Raw genomic sequence first — 16,131 nt, 5'->3', positions numbered from 1 at the left:
ACATGGCTTACCTCAATGCACTAACACATTATTGAATCGTAATGATGGATGGCCTACCTTAATGCATTAACACATCATTGCATCTTAATGATGGATGGCCTACCTTAAATCAGACTCTGTATAATATTAATATTAAATGTTAATAGTACATATATATGTAGATATATATCAATTCTTTTGGATTTGTCCATGGACAAGTACACCCTCAGGCCCATTTTATTGAAGTTGTAAAGATCTTAGTTTCATAATTTTGATATTGTGCAATATATTTAGCTCCACAAATTCAACTTCTCCATTTATAAAGTTTCCAAAGTTGGGAATGGGATTTTCACATCCCAGTTAAATAAGTAAAATAATGAGAATAATATTATAATGTTTACTTTACCAAGGTTACTGTACTCTTCATGATATGTATTTGTACTAACATCTATGATTTTATTAACAATATGGTATTGAAGACAATCATTAATAGAGAATGCAAGTACATGAACACAAAATGCTATGAATACGAAAATGGAATATTCATTACGAAACAAATATGAAAAATATGCATAAACAAAATTCTAATATTCATAGGTGATACATATTTTTTCTCTATGCATAGCATGCTTTCAACTAATACTATTTTGTATCAATAGGGGTTATTCAATGCAAACATATATAAAAAAAAGCACGTTCAAGTATAAACACAATCATTTATATATAGCACATAATTATGTTATTTCTGAACATGAATTACTTTCAAATAAGACCTATTTTGTACAAAGTTAACCATGCATTATAATAATGTATAGAATACCTTGAATACCAGCTGTAGCATACAGTTAATTCACAAATTATGTTGTGGGGAACGTTTTCTGATCTTTGATGTTTTAAGATTCCTTTTGATTGAGAATGATGTTTTTCTGGAGTTGACTGTTCATTTTAATTTAAACACTAAAAGATCATCAGTGTCATGTTGCCCAACAAGAAGGGATGAGGTCCTGCTGTCAAAGTACACTGATTGTGGACTGCATACTCCATGTTTCTCAGTGGCCAGTGTGGCCAGCTTGCGTTTGCATTCACCGTCCACCTGTAGGATGGTGTTTGACCTATACCCACACACAAACACGTCTCCACTAGGGGACACGCACACACCTCCTGGCCCTTCAAGGTCATGTATAAATTCGGCCAGCAGCACTTGGCCTTGTATGTCCACTACCATCACTTTATTGTTTTCATTGAGATAGAGTCTGTCCCCATCTGGGCTCACATCTAGTCCCCACACAGTCCATCCATCCGTTTTGTAAATCTCTCTCACCCTCTGACCAGCCAGTGTGTACTGGTACACAGTAAGACCAGATGATACATACAGATGGCCTTCCGAGTATGACACATAATAGCATTTATGCTCCATCTGAAATAAAGAAGTGTAAAACCTGTTGAACAATTAAAGTAATACATGTAGATGGCACCAATTATGTGCACTTATGTAAAATATGCTGTTTTAGGCTATTCATCAATATATAATAACCTGGTGAATATGTACTAGTAAGCAGAAATCATTTTTGAACTTTTTCAATGGTTACGTTATGGAATATAAATATTACTTGTATTTTTCTGTCCATCTTGAGTTGTTTGTTTTGGACATGGAAGAACTGTATATCCCAGCCCACAGTGCCAACAGCCACCTGTTTATCAGACACGGCACAGATTTCCCATGGCCCCACCGGCACTCTGGCATGGCCCACCACGGTGTAGGAGGCCGACAGCAGCATTAGATTCCTGTTCTTACTGTCAGCTATAACGATCTCCCCTCCTGGCAACACTGTTATACCAGATATTGAGCATGAATTTTTGTCATGTTTTAATTTAACTTTAAAATGTTTGTTTTCCACAAGTGAATATTGTTTATCAGTGGCCATCACTTTTCCCCAGGCATCCCTCTTTTTAAGTCCAAGAATTTGATGTCCACGGTAAAATTGGTCATGTTTCTTTATACACAATCCACAGAATTGTCTTGTACAGTTTTCACAGTAATAGATGGCCTCCGAGTTCAGTGCACGCTCTTGACACTCTGTGCAAGGAAAGTCGTATTCAAAGTCCCCTGAGTTGAGCACAGAGTCACTCAACTTTGTGGCCATTGTTTTTTCTACAAATATTTCCTTATGTGATATTCTTAGAGATGAAAACCCAGTCCACTTATGAAATAAAATGTGTATCAGGCCAATGAAATAACATTCCTTTTGACCTTGTTCAACATTATGTTTGGTCCATGCGCGACTGCATCGTTGCTTGCATAAGCAATAGGTGTGGTCACACACACGATATAGATTAAAAAATCACCCTCAAAAGTTATATAAAACATCCATAATGTAAATCATAATTTGATTTGTGAATTAGTTTGAGACTTTCCCTTTTTTTAACCTCTAAATTCTTTCTTTTGCAAAAATCACTTAAATTGAGGATATTTCAAAATAAAAAAATGCACATGGAATTGATCAGATATCACACAAAAGGGTGATACCAAACATTATATTCTTCTGTTAATTATATTACAATGTACATTAAATTAAATTGACAAAATATATGTAGTTTGCTCAGTATATTCCTTGAAGCACACAAATCTTTTTTTAACTGAAAATGAATCCAGGAAGTAAACTAAATGTTTCACCTGCAGCGTCATGGCACTTATATTAATTTGTTGTAGTAACCAATGTTGTTATGAATTAAATATATTTCAAACCAAGATGAGTCAAAGCCACTACAAAAATTTACCTATGACATAAATAATTCTATATGAACTTTCCCAAAGTTTTGCCCCAGACTTAAAGCTGCACTCTCACTGATTGAACGTTTTGACAACTTTTTTATTTTTTGTCTTGGAGCGAGCCATTTTTGGCGAACATTCATGGAAACAAATGATATAAGACTGCTGACAAAAATTAAATTGCAGATTTTTATATTGCAGTTCAAAAATTAATGTTTTATGCAGTTTTCTTAAACCGTTATTAACAGTAAGCCATTAAACATTAATTTTCGAACGGAAATCTGCAAATCTGCGATCTGATCTTTTGTCAGCAATCTTAAATCATTGGTTTGCAGATATTTACGCAAAAATTTGCTCTTTCCAAGACAAAAAAATAAAAAAGTTGTAAAAATGGTAAATCTGTGAGGGTGCAGCTTTAAACTAAAAAATGTAGACTATTAAATTTAATTGTCACCAACAAGATCAATCTGTCACTCTGTATTCGTGCAGCAATGCAAGTTAAGATGAGATCTTTTTTGTCACATTGCTATAATAAATTGAAACAAACGAAGATCATTGTTATGCCTCAGTCACATTTGCTGCAAGGCAGTTGCAGATTTTCTGTCTCAACAAATTCAATATACTTCGTATAGCGTACATCATTTGTGACTGCTACAGTATGTGACCGTGGGAATGATGCAACAGCCCTATAATTGATATTGGCTGTAGACATTTAATCCACTGCATTTAATGTTACTGAGGCATTATGATAATGATTTTACTGATAGTAAACAAACCCATACAAAGATGGTGGTTACAATAGGGAACTAGGTGATAATAAAATGACCCAACCAAAGATAATGCCATTATGGTTACAATGATGATTGTACTAATAGTAAATTTGACACAAACAAATATGATGGCTACATTGATGATTGTACTGATGGTTAAGTTGGCCCAAACAAAGATGATGGCTACAATGATGATTGTACTCATATTTAAATTGACCTAAACAAAGATAATTGTTATTATGATGATTGCGCTGATAGTTAAGTTGGCCCAAACGAAGATGATGGCTACAATGATGATTGTGCTGACAGTTAAGTTGGCCCAAACAAAGATGATGGCTACAATAATGATTGTGCTGACAGTTACGTTGTCCCAAACAAATATGATGGCTACAATGATGATTGTGCTGTTAGTTAAGTTGGCCCAAACAAAGATGATGGCTATGATAATGATTGTGCTGACAGTTAAGTTGGCCCAAACAAAGATGATGGCTACAATAATGATTGTGCTGACAGTTACGTTGTCCTAAACAAAGATGATGGCTACAATGATGATTGTGCTGTTAGTTAAGTTGGCCCAAACAAATATTATGGCTACAATGATGATAGTGCTGATAGTTAAGTTGGCCCAAACAAAGATGATGGCTACAATGATGATTGTGCTGTTAGTTAAGTTGGCCCAAACAAAAAAGATGGCTACAATGATGATTGTGCTGATAGTTAAGTTGGCCCAAACAAAGATGATGGCTACAATGATGATTGTGCTGATAGTTAAGTTGGCCCAAACAAAAATGATGGCTACAATGATGATTGTGCTGATAGTTAAGTTGTCCCAAACAAAGATGACGGCTGCAATGATGATTGTGCTGATAGTTAAATTGTCCCAAACAAAGATGACGGCTGCAATGATGATTGTGCTGATAGTTAAGTTGACCCAAACAAAGATGATGGCTGCAATAATGATTGTGCTGATAGTTACGTTGTCCAAAACGAAGATGATGGCTACAATAATGATAGTGCTGATAGTTAAGTTGGCCCAAACGAAGATGATGGCTACAATTATGATTGTGCTGATAGTTAAGTTGTCCCAAACGAAGATGATGGCTACAATGATGATTGTGCTGATAGTTAAGTTGGCCCAAACAAAGATGATGGCTACAATGATGATTGTGCTGATAGTTAAGTTGGCCCAAACAAATATGATGGCTACAATGATGATTGTGCTGATAGTTAAGTTGGCCCAAACAAAGATGATGGCTACATTAATGATAGTGCTGATAGTTAAGTTGGCCCAAACAAAGATGATAGCTACAATAATGATAGTGCTGATAGTTAAGTTGGCCCAAACAAAGATGATGGCTACAATAATGATTGTGCTGATAGTTAAGTTGGCCCAAACAAAGATGATGGCTACAATGATGATTGTGCTGATAGTTAAGTTGTCCCAAACAAATATGATGGCTATAATGATGATTGTGCTGATAGTTACGTTGTCACACTTTATCTTGTGCATAAAATGAATTTAAAATAGACCCTTTTATTTCAAGTTGACCATTACAAGGCAACCTTATACTAGACAGAATAATCAGCTGTAGCATACAGTTTAATAACAAAATACATGATTGGATTTTTTTCTCATCTTTGATGTTTCAAGTTTCCTTTTGATCGAGGATGAGCGCTTCTAATAATGTCTGTTCATTTCAGTTTTAGCACTAAAAGATTATCTGTTCCATGTTGCCCAACAAGAAGGGAAGAGGTCCTGCTGTCAAAGCACAATGCTTGTGGACGACATACTGGAACACCATTCTCTTTGGTGGCAAGTGTGGTCAGTCTGTGTTTGCCCTCACTGTCCACCTGTAATATGGTGTTGGACGTTGACCCACACAGGAACACGTTTCCACTAGGGGACACATGCACACACCTGGTGCCTTTCAGGTTTTCATCCTTCAGTGTGGCCAGCACTCTGCCCTGTATGTCCACTGTCACCAGTGTGTCATTATAATAGTCATTGATGTAGAGTCTGCCCCCACCTGCGCTCACAGCAATCGCCCAAATACGCCCTGTAAGTGTTTTGTATATCTCCCTCCCAGGCTCCCAAACTATTTCCCTCCCCCTCTGACCAATGTCCCTGACTCTCTGATCAGACAGAATGTAATTGTACACTGAATCAATAGATGATACATACAGATGACCTTCCCTGTATGACATATAAAAGCAATCATGCTCCAGCTGAAATAAAGAAAGATAATTATAAGTACCGGTACGTAGTAGTTACAAAAGTTTAAATAATTGATATTGATGTGTTCGCCAGTTATGTGAATTTATAAAAAAAAAAAAAAAAAAATGGAGACATAATTAAATGAATTAATGAAAATATAAGCAGATTTTCTCATTGAATGATTACACTGTAAAATATGACAATTACATTGAGTTTCCGGTTCATTCTGAGTCTTCTGTCTCTGACCTCCATGAACAGGATCTCCTTGCCTCCAAAGCAGATAGCCACCTGGTTGTCAGACACAACATTACAGATGCCCCTTGGCGCTAATGGCACTCTGAAATGGTCTACCACGATGTAGTTAGCAGACAGCAGCTTTAACTTGCTGTTTGCATGGTCAGTTATGATAATCTCACCTCCTGGCAGCACTGTTATGCCCCGTATTGAGCATGCATCTGTGTCATTTGGTAAACTTACATTAAGTTGTTGGATCATCCAAATTTTATACAGTTTATCAGGGAGGACGTCAGTTAACACTGTGGATTTAGTGCATCTAGCTCTATCTATTCCTCGTGGCTCACCAGAATGAGTTGGAGTTGATGAACTGTTCATTTTCTGAAGGAGGATAACATTCTTGCAGTTCCTGAAAGAAATACATTTCCAGACTTGATGTTTTGTTGAAAGCCTGTTTCAAATTAAAAACAACAACAACAACAAGAGAGCTGCTTAACAAACACCATAAGTTGATCACATTTTTCTTCCAGCTGAATAAATAGCAGAACTCAATAATTATTTAAATCAGAGTTATAGGCAATGCTATACACATGGCAACATGTGTACCAAGTTTCATACGACTATCTTAAGCGTTTTATTTTAGTAAAGGCCAAGTTCTTTCACAACGACTCCGATGATAATGCCGCCGCTAACAACATCACAAAGGCTATGACAATACCTTGATTTTTTTTCAAAAATTTCGCAAGCTCAATATGTGCTTATTTATAAGGTAAACGAAGCATATTAATACAAATAGAATAACAAAAGAAAAGAAAACGAAAAAAAATTAAGGCTCAATATCACACTGTATAATCTACATATCTAATTGCTAGCAGTTATTTCTCTAGTCATACCTATGTAGCTCCCTCTGACATGTCACACAACAGGGCTGTCCATGGGTGCTACAAAAGACCTTCAATTCTGCACCTGGGTGCAGCTTGCATGTGCTTTTCACTTTCCCCCATTTGTCCCTCTTTTTTGCTCCAAGAATTTGATGTCTGCTGTTAAAACGGTCATGTTGCTTAACACACAGTCTACAAAATTGTCTGGTACAGTGTTGACAATAGAAGTCAGCCTCCGAGTTAAGGCCATGCTCCTGACACTCTGTGCAAGGAAAGTCGTATTCAAAGTCCCCAGCATTGAGCACTGATTCACTTAATCCTGCGGCCATTGTTTTGCCTACAAAGATGTCCTATATGTCTTCGAAAATACACTGAGTGGCAAAAGAAAGTGTTAATCGAGGAATGGAATAACATTCCTTATGACGTCTCTCAACATTATGTTCCATGTGAAGTCCCATTGTCACTTGCATAAGCAATAGGGGTGGTCACACACAAGATAATGAAAATCACATTCAGAACTTTAAGCAGAATTTGAAACATACGTAATATGAAACACAATTTGATTGTTAAATCAGTTCGCAAGTTCCCTTTTTTACCCCAATCTGCTTATGGTAAGTTTGAGAAAAACAAACAAATCAAAATTGACACATCATTACCCAGTTTCAAATTAATAAAAGATTTAATCAAGGCAAATATTCGATGTAAGCTACATGAAGATTGGACCAGAAATATTGCAAAAAATAATGCCTGTCGAGTGTTCTTTAGGCTGTTCTAATATTGGACCTAGTGACATAGTTTTTTACCCCATGTGACCCACTTTTAGAGTCTACCAAGATTACATCAATGGAAACATTCTGACCACAGTTTGAACAAAGTCTGACCAAATAATACCAATATTAGGTTTCAGACTTGATTTTTGAAGGATTTGACGTAGTGATCTAGTGTATGACCTCATGTGACCCTGTTTCAAACTAGTTATTGATTTCATCAAGGAAAACATCCTGATTAAAATTCATAAATATTGGACCAGATATAATTATTGCCTATTGAATTCCTAAATCTTTTCTAAGATTTGACCTAGTGACCCAGTTCAAGTTCAAGTTCAAGAGGTCATCAAGGGGAAACATTCTGATAAAGTTTAATGTATAGTGGATCAAATGTAATTCCCCTAGTGTGTTTCAAATAATTGACCTTGTGACCTAGTTTTGACCCCATGTGACATAATTTTACAAGCAGGTGGAACTTGATCAAGGGAAACATTCTGACTCAGTTTGAGCGTTTTCTTACCATTACCGATACGGTTCCAATGATAATTATGGTTCCAGTAATAAGTTTTCACCTAGTGACCTATTTTTTTTCAAAACAAAATCCTCATCCCAAAACCTTTGATTTGGCAAGGGATAAAAAAGCACAAGGATTTCTCTAAAAATTGATACCAAAAACATCATATAATTTTTATTGAAAATAATGCATCAAACTAACTAAAACCTATGTGCACACTTTCTTTTGCAACATAGTGTATAATGATTGTGCAAGCATAATATCACCACCTTAATGCAACAACTCAATATTTGCGTTGATTTTATATGCAGTTATTGACTTACTGCACTACATCAATGATATGTTTGCAGGGAAAGACAGTAAATATTTTTCCTTCACACTGCAGGCATTTATGTTTGAAGCAATATCACCCTGTATCACTCACAGATTTATGGTATGTTCTTTCAAGTCTTGATAGATGGTTGATGATCTTATCTTAAAAGGATCTGATCTTGTAACAAGAAATTAGGACATCCAGATGGATTAGCTGCATTTTTCCATTCAAAGACTTTTACAATTTAGTCCCTGTCTATTGTTTTGTCAAAAAAGAATTAAAGATGCACTCTTACTCCCAAATAAGATTTAGCACAATTAATACAATTGTTTGAATATACCAAAAAGGATAAATGAATGTCAAAAACAATGGTTTTTAAGAAGGATACCGAGTTGAATTTGAAAGAAAGGTGCAGAAAACACAGTATTTCCCCCATGCAACAATAGAAAAACCCTGTGAATCTTTTAGCATTCACGCATCATTTAATATTTTTGCGTTTTCAGCTATGAAATACACGGTTACAATTTTGTTATCAGTTATTGATATTTGCCATATTAAATGCATTATTTAGTAAGTTGTTTACTCACAATTGTATGTTATACATTTGTATGTTTTGATTTTGAATAAGAGTGCCACTTTAATTAGTTGATGGACAGATGTAATCAATATGTTGATTTCACAACAACTGTATCAGTTGCAAATATAGGGTTTGCTTTGGGGCTTCACAAGGTGGGCCACGTTAGGTAGTGAACCTTTTGCTTTTAGAAGTAAAATCCTATGTATAATCATGGACCTATGAGCCCCAGTTACATGGATGCAAACCAGGCTCTGCACGTCGCCTTGGTTCAGGTGCAGTCAATAACCCCAAAGTGAGGCACAGAGCCTGCATTATCCACTGATAAGGTGAACCCTTGGATGACATATAGCAAATTGAATGTGACTAAGACAAAAACAAGCAAACAGTAACAGTACAAAGCTGAAACTTAACAAACAGGTGGAATGTAATAAATTCAAAATTGTATTTAAGAATACTTCAAAAGTGAAGAATGATGCCTCAGTTCAAAGAAAAACAACCCAAGTTGAAAATTATAGGTTAAGTTGTTATCTTCCTTGAATGGGAAGATTGTACCAAAACTGCTTTGTGGAGTTATGCCCCTTAAGGACCAGAGAAAACTATATAAGAGTTAATGATAATTAATGTTAATAATAAGTTACAATTAATACTTAATGTTTCAGGGTGCATGTGAGGCAGGGTTATGCAGCCTGGAGAAACTACTGTATCACCCTCATGTGTTCCCAGGGGCCGGATGTTGGCAGGCAGTACTGGCCAGTCACATACACACTCGGGTAACACAGCTTATATATTTTATTGTTTTCAAAAATGTTAAGTACTAAATTTAATTTTCACAAAGCGATTTAATGGTGCGCAAGAAATATACAGTACAGAATGTGGATCTCGATGATTCTCGGTAGAATAGTCCAGACTCATCCGTGTTAAAGATGTCCTCAGGAGAATACCCCTCGCAAAGTGATGGAAACTGGTCTAACCACTTTGCCACTGTGGTCGGATTGACTTCGCCACGCTCACCACCTTGTTTCTTAATAACAATGTTGTGTCTAGTAAGGAATGACTCCAGCCACCCATTGCTAGCCTTAAATTCAGTAAGACCTAACTCCTCAGCATACTTTTTGGCTTTGGTCTGAATTAATGGCCCCGATACATTACAAGACGAGCACAAGCGTCCATAAACCATTTATACATGAGTTCATTCAGTTCCTCATTTCCTGTCATTTTCCTCTTTTTGCGTTTGGATTCCGATTGCTTTCATATTCCTCCACAATTTCACGCTTACGCTTAAGTAAGAAACTGACTTGAGTCCTTCCACAGTTAAATTCCTTGGCAACACTTCTTGCACTACGGCTGTTTTCTAATAACTTAATACACTCAACACGTTCTTTTAGAGTCAAACACTTTCGATTAGTCTTATTTTCAGCCATTATCAAAGTTAGTAAAAATATCAAGAACAATGCAATGTAAATCATAGAAATATAAATTCGTACACTTTGAAAAATAATATTGAAGTGAAAAAAAAATCATTACTCGTTTCACGCCTTCGAATGACAGTGTAAACTGTAAATACATAATAACTGGTGTTTTTGTCGGCATTTAATTATTAAATTCGTAATTATTTAATTATCGTATTAATTGTGTCATTAATTGTGTCAATTCTGATCAAAACATTCGCCGACGTGTAATAAACATGATTTCTCGATGAGTAAACATGCATGGCAATCGTGTGATGCAATATTCATTTTCATTGGATGACGGAAATACCCGAGGCCGTCGTTCTTTTCCGTAAACTTCTTTACGCAATTGAAGCTGTGTATTGGAAAAATTGATCAGCGGAAGTGTCAGTGACAAGGGATTAGTGCCCGCTAATTAGTGTTTATATGGCTTCATGGGGACAAAAATTAGTGGCCGTGGCTGCGTTAGACAGTTGGCCGCTTAATGCACATACATTATATAGTAAAAACGTACGGGGGGAATTTGGAGTGGCCTGTTAAGGCAGGTGGCCGTTTAAAGCAGGTGACCGTTCAACCAGGTTTGACTGTAACGCACAATTTTGGACAACAATATACATTAGATAGTGTTGCATTCAGACATCCTGTTCACTGTTTTTTTAGCTCTACTGGCCAAAGGCCAGAAGAGCTTATGCGATGGTAATGTGTACGTAGTATGTGCATCCGTGCGTCCGTGCGGTCGTGCGTCTGTAAACAATTGCTTGTGAACATGATACAGTCTTCAGTTTTGATTGTATCTCGATGAAACTTGTACAGTATATAGGTATCCATTAGAGCTCGGTTCCTTTCGAAAACCAGCCAGATCCGTCCATAAATGCCTAGATTATAGGCCATGAAAGTTCGTGCGTCCGTGCGGTCGTGCGTCTGTAAACAATTGCTTGTGAACACGATACAGTCTTCAGTTTTGATTGTATCTCGATGAAACTTGTACAGTATATAGATATCCATTAGAGCTTGGTTCCTTTCGAAAACCAGCCAGATCCGTCCATAAATGCCTAGATTATAGGCCATGAAAGTTTTAAAGAAATGCTTTCTATTTTTAGCCAGGTCTGCATGAGCGAATTCTATTTTTAGCCAAGTTTACATGTACATGTAAATTCAAGTCTAGAGTTAAGGGAGACAATTTGAGAAGTCTAGGATTTTGAGAGACAATTTGATTTTTGCTTCTGCAGCTGATTTTGTGAATTACTCTGCCTTGTTCTTGTTGAAAGCCCAAAGGCCATTTTTTAGCTTTAAGTTCTGTAGTTTGCACATTCATCTTAACAAAATTGGTTGTGAATGTTTAAGTTATGCACCTGGTGTCATTACTGGCCACACCCAGGGTTCACAGGTTTGGTAAACATAAATCTGGAAAGGTTTGAAAATATTTTTGTGTGTTCGTGCATCCATCTCAGCACAATTGATTGTGAATGTTTGTTCAAATTGATCAATGTTGTCCTAGGATGCCCTTGACTTTGACCTTTTGACCAACTTTTTTTAACTTCTAAAACTACAGAAATTTTTACTATGAGTACAGTTTTGAAAGTATTTTTTTTTTGTCAGATGACTTTTACTTGGCACATATTAAAATAGTTCATGCAACTAATCTGCTTACAATACTTTCTGGGCTCAGATGGTGAACGTGCTACGTTTTCAGGTAACCCAAACACAAAACATAAAGTATATGTCTGTTGCCTTTTGCCCATACATACATGCTCTGGATTGATATGACCACAAAAGCCATGCCAGTAGAGCATAGGCCCTTTTAGGCCTCTTGTTTATGCTATGTAAGTATAGTGCTTTGATGCAAAAAAAACCCCTAAAACCTAGATTTAGAATAGAAATTTTATTTACTTGTTTGAAAGCTGCAGGTTTCAGTACATGCCTTTTCTAAGCCACAAGATTTACTAGTGTATAAAATCTTACAGTAAGTCTGTTTGTGTTATTCTTTTTGGAATCCCTTTTTCTGAAAAATGTTTGATTTTATCTAGAGACAAATATAAAATGTTTTGTACCTTATTTTCAGATAAATAAAGATCTGTTGAACCTGACTGCAGAACTGGAATGTTCATCATATATGATTCGAAAAGCTGCGAACATATTCATATCAAGCCTTCTGATCGCTTCTATACCCAACCTGAGTCATTTTGCCGTTAACCCACAGACTGGCCATATTCATAAGAATCCAGAGGACTTTGTTGGATCTGATGATATGTCTAAGGTCAATAAATTATGCCAATGTGGCTTGACTGAGTTCAGTGAGCAAAATGTTCCAATCCCATTAAGTACTTTCTGGAAATCAGAAGGTATTTACAACAACAGTGCTAGTAAGGGCAGTTACTGTGGGCAGCCTTGTTCAAAGGGAGATAATGGTGGACTCGAAGACAATGCCATTAGTGCCCGTATGAATAAAGTGTTGAAGTCTGTTTTAGAGGAGAGAACAGTTGTGTTGGATGGTACGGCGATGTGCCTTGGAGCCGTACAGACCGGGGTGCTGTCAGCCTGCTCACTGTTGAAAATTGGACAAGTTATGGAGAACTTCTGAAGTATTCCCAGTCTGGGTCTCTATTCTAGCATCTTATTGAAAATTATCAACTTTGTGAAACTTTCTTAATTTTGACAATGTCTATTACTTTACATACCCTCAACTTTTCATCCATTGTTTTCATATGTATTTATTATTTATACTACTTTCTTGCTGATTTCATATTTTTGGTTTTTCAAACATTGTTAGTTGTCTTAAAATTCAATTTGGAACGAGGCGGTTTTGTTAGTAAGTTAAAAATTAACCCTACGTTGCTTTGTGAATAAAGCTCCAGGGCCCAGATTCATAACGATATCTTCCTCGTAAACCTTACCCTGCTTAAGAGTTCTTGGGTTCAACTGTCAAGTTACAGGCAGAATCTATGGAATAAATGGTCTTACGATATTTTTATTGAAATGCAGCTCATGCCAAAAACAGAGTTTCACCTAGATAGTTACAAATTACAATCTTAAGCCTTATGATCTTTATTAAAACTGGGCCAAGGGGCCATGAATGCAAATAGACTCAAGTCTGAGTTCAGATTCAAGTGGCAAAATTGCAAATCTTCATTTTATGGTAACTTTCATACTAGTTCAGTATTGATGATAAAATTTGCTGAATGTAATTACTGTTGCAACCTGACATCTAGTTTTGCCAAACCAATGAAATAAAGATGATTCTCTATCATTTGATAAAAGTGTTTTTCTGGGTCCGAGTCTTGACTCGGACTCGAGGCTGTTTGTAATCATGGCCCCTGTTTGTAGACTGTTTGTAATCATGGCCCCTGTTTGTAGACTGTTTGTAATCATGGCCCCTGTTTGTAGACTGTTTGTAATCATGGCCCCTGTTTGTAGACTGTTTGTAATCATGGCCCCTGTCACCTATTTCTCAAAAGTTCTTAAGCATAAAAAAGTAAGGTTTTTTTTTTCATTAATCCAAATTTATTACTTAATCATGAATTTACTTAATAGTTATTAATGGATCGTGACTATTATAAAGATAATTTCTTTTTTAAGTCCTAAAATTCGTGTAAGAATTTAAATGTTACGCAAATTATACCCAAACAAAGACAGTGTAGCTTAATTCTGTTATAAGGGACGTAAGGTGTTTTGAAGAAATTGGAGCCAGATCCTGTGTTATTGTTTATTCAAGTGCCTTATAATTTTGTCATGTTATATGTTTTGTAGTTTTTGAGTTAAGGGGCTGAAATGACCCCTTAACAAACACTAGTGTTAAAAATGATTTCATCTCACATGGGATGGCAGTGTTGTTTAATATCTGCCATACATTTATTTTGGTAAACCAGTAATCAGTCATTATTTATTTTAATCAGGTAGATCAGCTGATTTAAACATACATGTAGGCTGGGCCAGTAGACAAGAGATAATAGTGAACACCGGCACATGCTGGGCCTTACCTGTTTAATTTGATAAAAACATTTTAATAAACACTTACCTCAATCTCATTAAAATCATATCGTGACGTTCATTCATTTCATTACGTTATGTACGTCGTGAAGCGTGTATTGGAGATCTGATTTTAATGAGATTGCACTTACCTATACTAAGTGATAGTAGTTTTGGTCAGTAGAGAAAATATAATTTTGAACACTAAGCTAGTTAATGTTTGTTAGTATGCGTTTATCAAATTAAAATGGCCACCCAGCACGTGCCGGGCCTGACCACATTCAAATTGATAAATACATTTTAACTTACATTAACTAACCTATAGTTAGTAATAGTAGTTATTCATTGAAGTTTTAATTTATTTGAAATCAAAAAGCTTTCCATGGTTTGTAAATAGTTCTGATGATATTGATTGAAAGAATCTGATGTATTCAGTTCTCACTTTTTGTCATACATGTAACCAAAAAATAAGAAAAGAAGAAGTGAATGGAATAAGCATTGTGTGCGGGATATTTAATTGTGCATGCTGAACTTACGTTTTTTGCTGGTATCATATGAAAGGGTTTAATGTGTAAAGGACGAATATGCAAATATTATGCTCATACAAATATTGCAAATGAGCTGTTTTAACCTTAAAATATTAAAACAAAATCATTCGTTCACTTGCAATTTCAGTTGAAATAAGAACAAAAACACAACTTACTGCCGTCACTTTATCTGTAATGTATTTTTTGGTTATCTAGTTTCCATATGTAATAAATAAGCAATACCCTTTAAAATGATACCACAATTATATGCCACTGGCATTATGAAAAGAAAACAATTTTTGCACATGGGATCATTGGTCAATATAAGTCCAACATATATGTTAACATTGATTATCAGTGGTCAATATCTGGCTAACATTTATATTTATATTGATTTTAGTGGTCAATATCTGGCCAACATATATGTTAACGTTAAATACCAGTGGTCAGTATCTGGCCAACAATATCAGTGGTCAATATCTGGCTAAAATATATGTTAATGTTGATTATCAATGGTCAATATCTGGCCAACATATATGTTAACGTTGATTATCAATGGTCAATATATGGCTAAAATATATGTTAACGTTGATTATCAATGGTCAATATATGGCTAAAATATATGTTAACGTTGATTATCAATGGTCAATATCTGGCCAACATATATGTTAACGTTGATTATCAATGGTCAATATCTGACCAACATATATGTTAACGTTGATTATCAATGGTCAATATCTGGCCAACATATATGTTAACGTTGATTATCAGTGGTCAATATATGGCCAACATATTTGTTAACAGTGATTATCAGTGGTCAATATATGTGGCTAACATATATGTTAACATTGATTACATTGGTCAATTTATGGCCAACATATATGTTAACATTGATTATCAGTGATCAAAATATGGCCAACATATATGTTAACGTTGATTATCAATGGTCTATATCTGGCCAACATATATATTAACTTTGGATATAACAAGTCATTTCTTTATACATTGTGTTAAATGATGTTGATAACAATTTCTATGTGTATAAAGTACACTAATTTTGACATACATGTACTTCAAAATTAAGTGTATATGTATTTTAATGAAATTATTATTGAAGTTTTAATGTCAGATATGTACCAAAACATGAAATAAACACCAAAAGCTACACAA

General features: G+C 35.5%; 3 protein-coding genes across 3 annotated transcripts in view; 1 reads left to right on the top strand and 2 right to left on the bottom strand.

The window, feature by feature from the left end:
- LOC128208057 (molecular chaperone MKKS-like) overlaps positions 1-16,131 on the top strand; it is a 23,786-nt gene extending 7,655 nt beyond the window's left edge. The window contains exons 6-7 of the mRNA XM_052911370.1: positions 9,680-9,790; positions 12,531-16,131. Coding sequence (XP_052767330.1) covers positions 9,680-9,790; positions 12,531-13,049 — 630 coding nt within the window. The 3' untranslated portion in view covers positions 13,050-16,131. The remainder of the gene's footprint in view (positions 1-9,679; positions 9,791-12,530) is intronic.
- LOC128208059 (uncharacterized) lies at positions 363-2,849 on the bottom strand. The gene is made up of 2 exons (XM_052911372.1): positions 1,590-2,849; positions 363-1,396 (listed from the first exon to the last, which is right to left on the bottom strand). Exons 1-2 carry the CDS (start codon positions 2,121-2,123, stop codon positions 920-922), a joined length of 1,011 nt encoding a protein of 336 aa, XP_052767332.1. The 5' UTR covers positions 2,124-2,849; the 3' UTR covers positions 363-919.
- On the bottom strand, positions 3,422-7,239 carry LOC128208058 (uncharacterized). The gene is made up of 3 exons (XM_052911371.1): positions 6,862-7,239; positions 5,942-6,377; positions 3,422-5,745 (listed from the first exon to the last, which is right to left on the bottom strand). The coding sequence occupies exons 1-3, from the start codon at positions 7,176-7,178 to the stop codon at positions 5,212-5,214; spliced, it is 1,287 nt and encodes a 428-aa protein (XP_052767331.1). The 5' UTR covers positions 7,179-7,239; the 3' UTR covers positions 3,422-5,211.

This window comes from Mya arenaria, chromosome 11, assembly GCF_026914265.1.
Source record: "Mya arenaria isolate MELC-2E11 chromosome 11, ASM2691426v1".
NCBI classification, from domain to species: domain Eukaryota; kingdom Metazoa; phylum Mollusca; class Bivalvia; order Myida; family Myidae; genus Mya; species Mya arenaria.
Note: the sequence above shows the minus strand (reverse complement) of the source record. Positions and strands in the feature narration are given on the sequence as shown.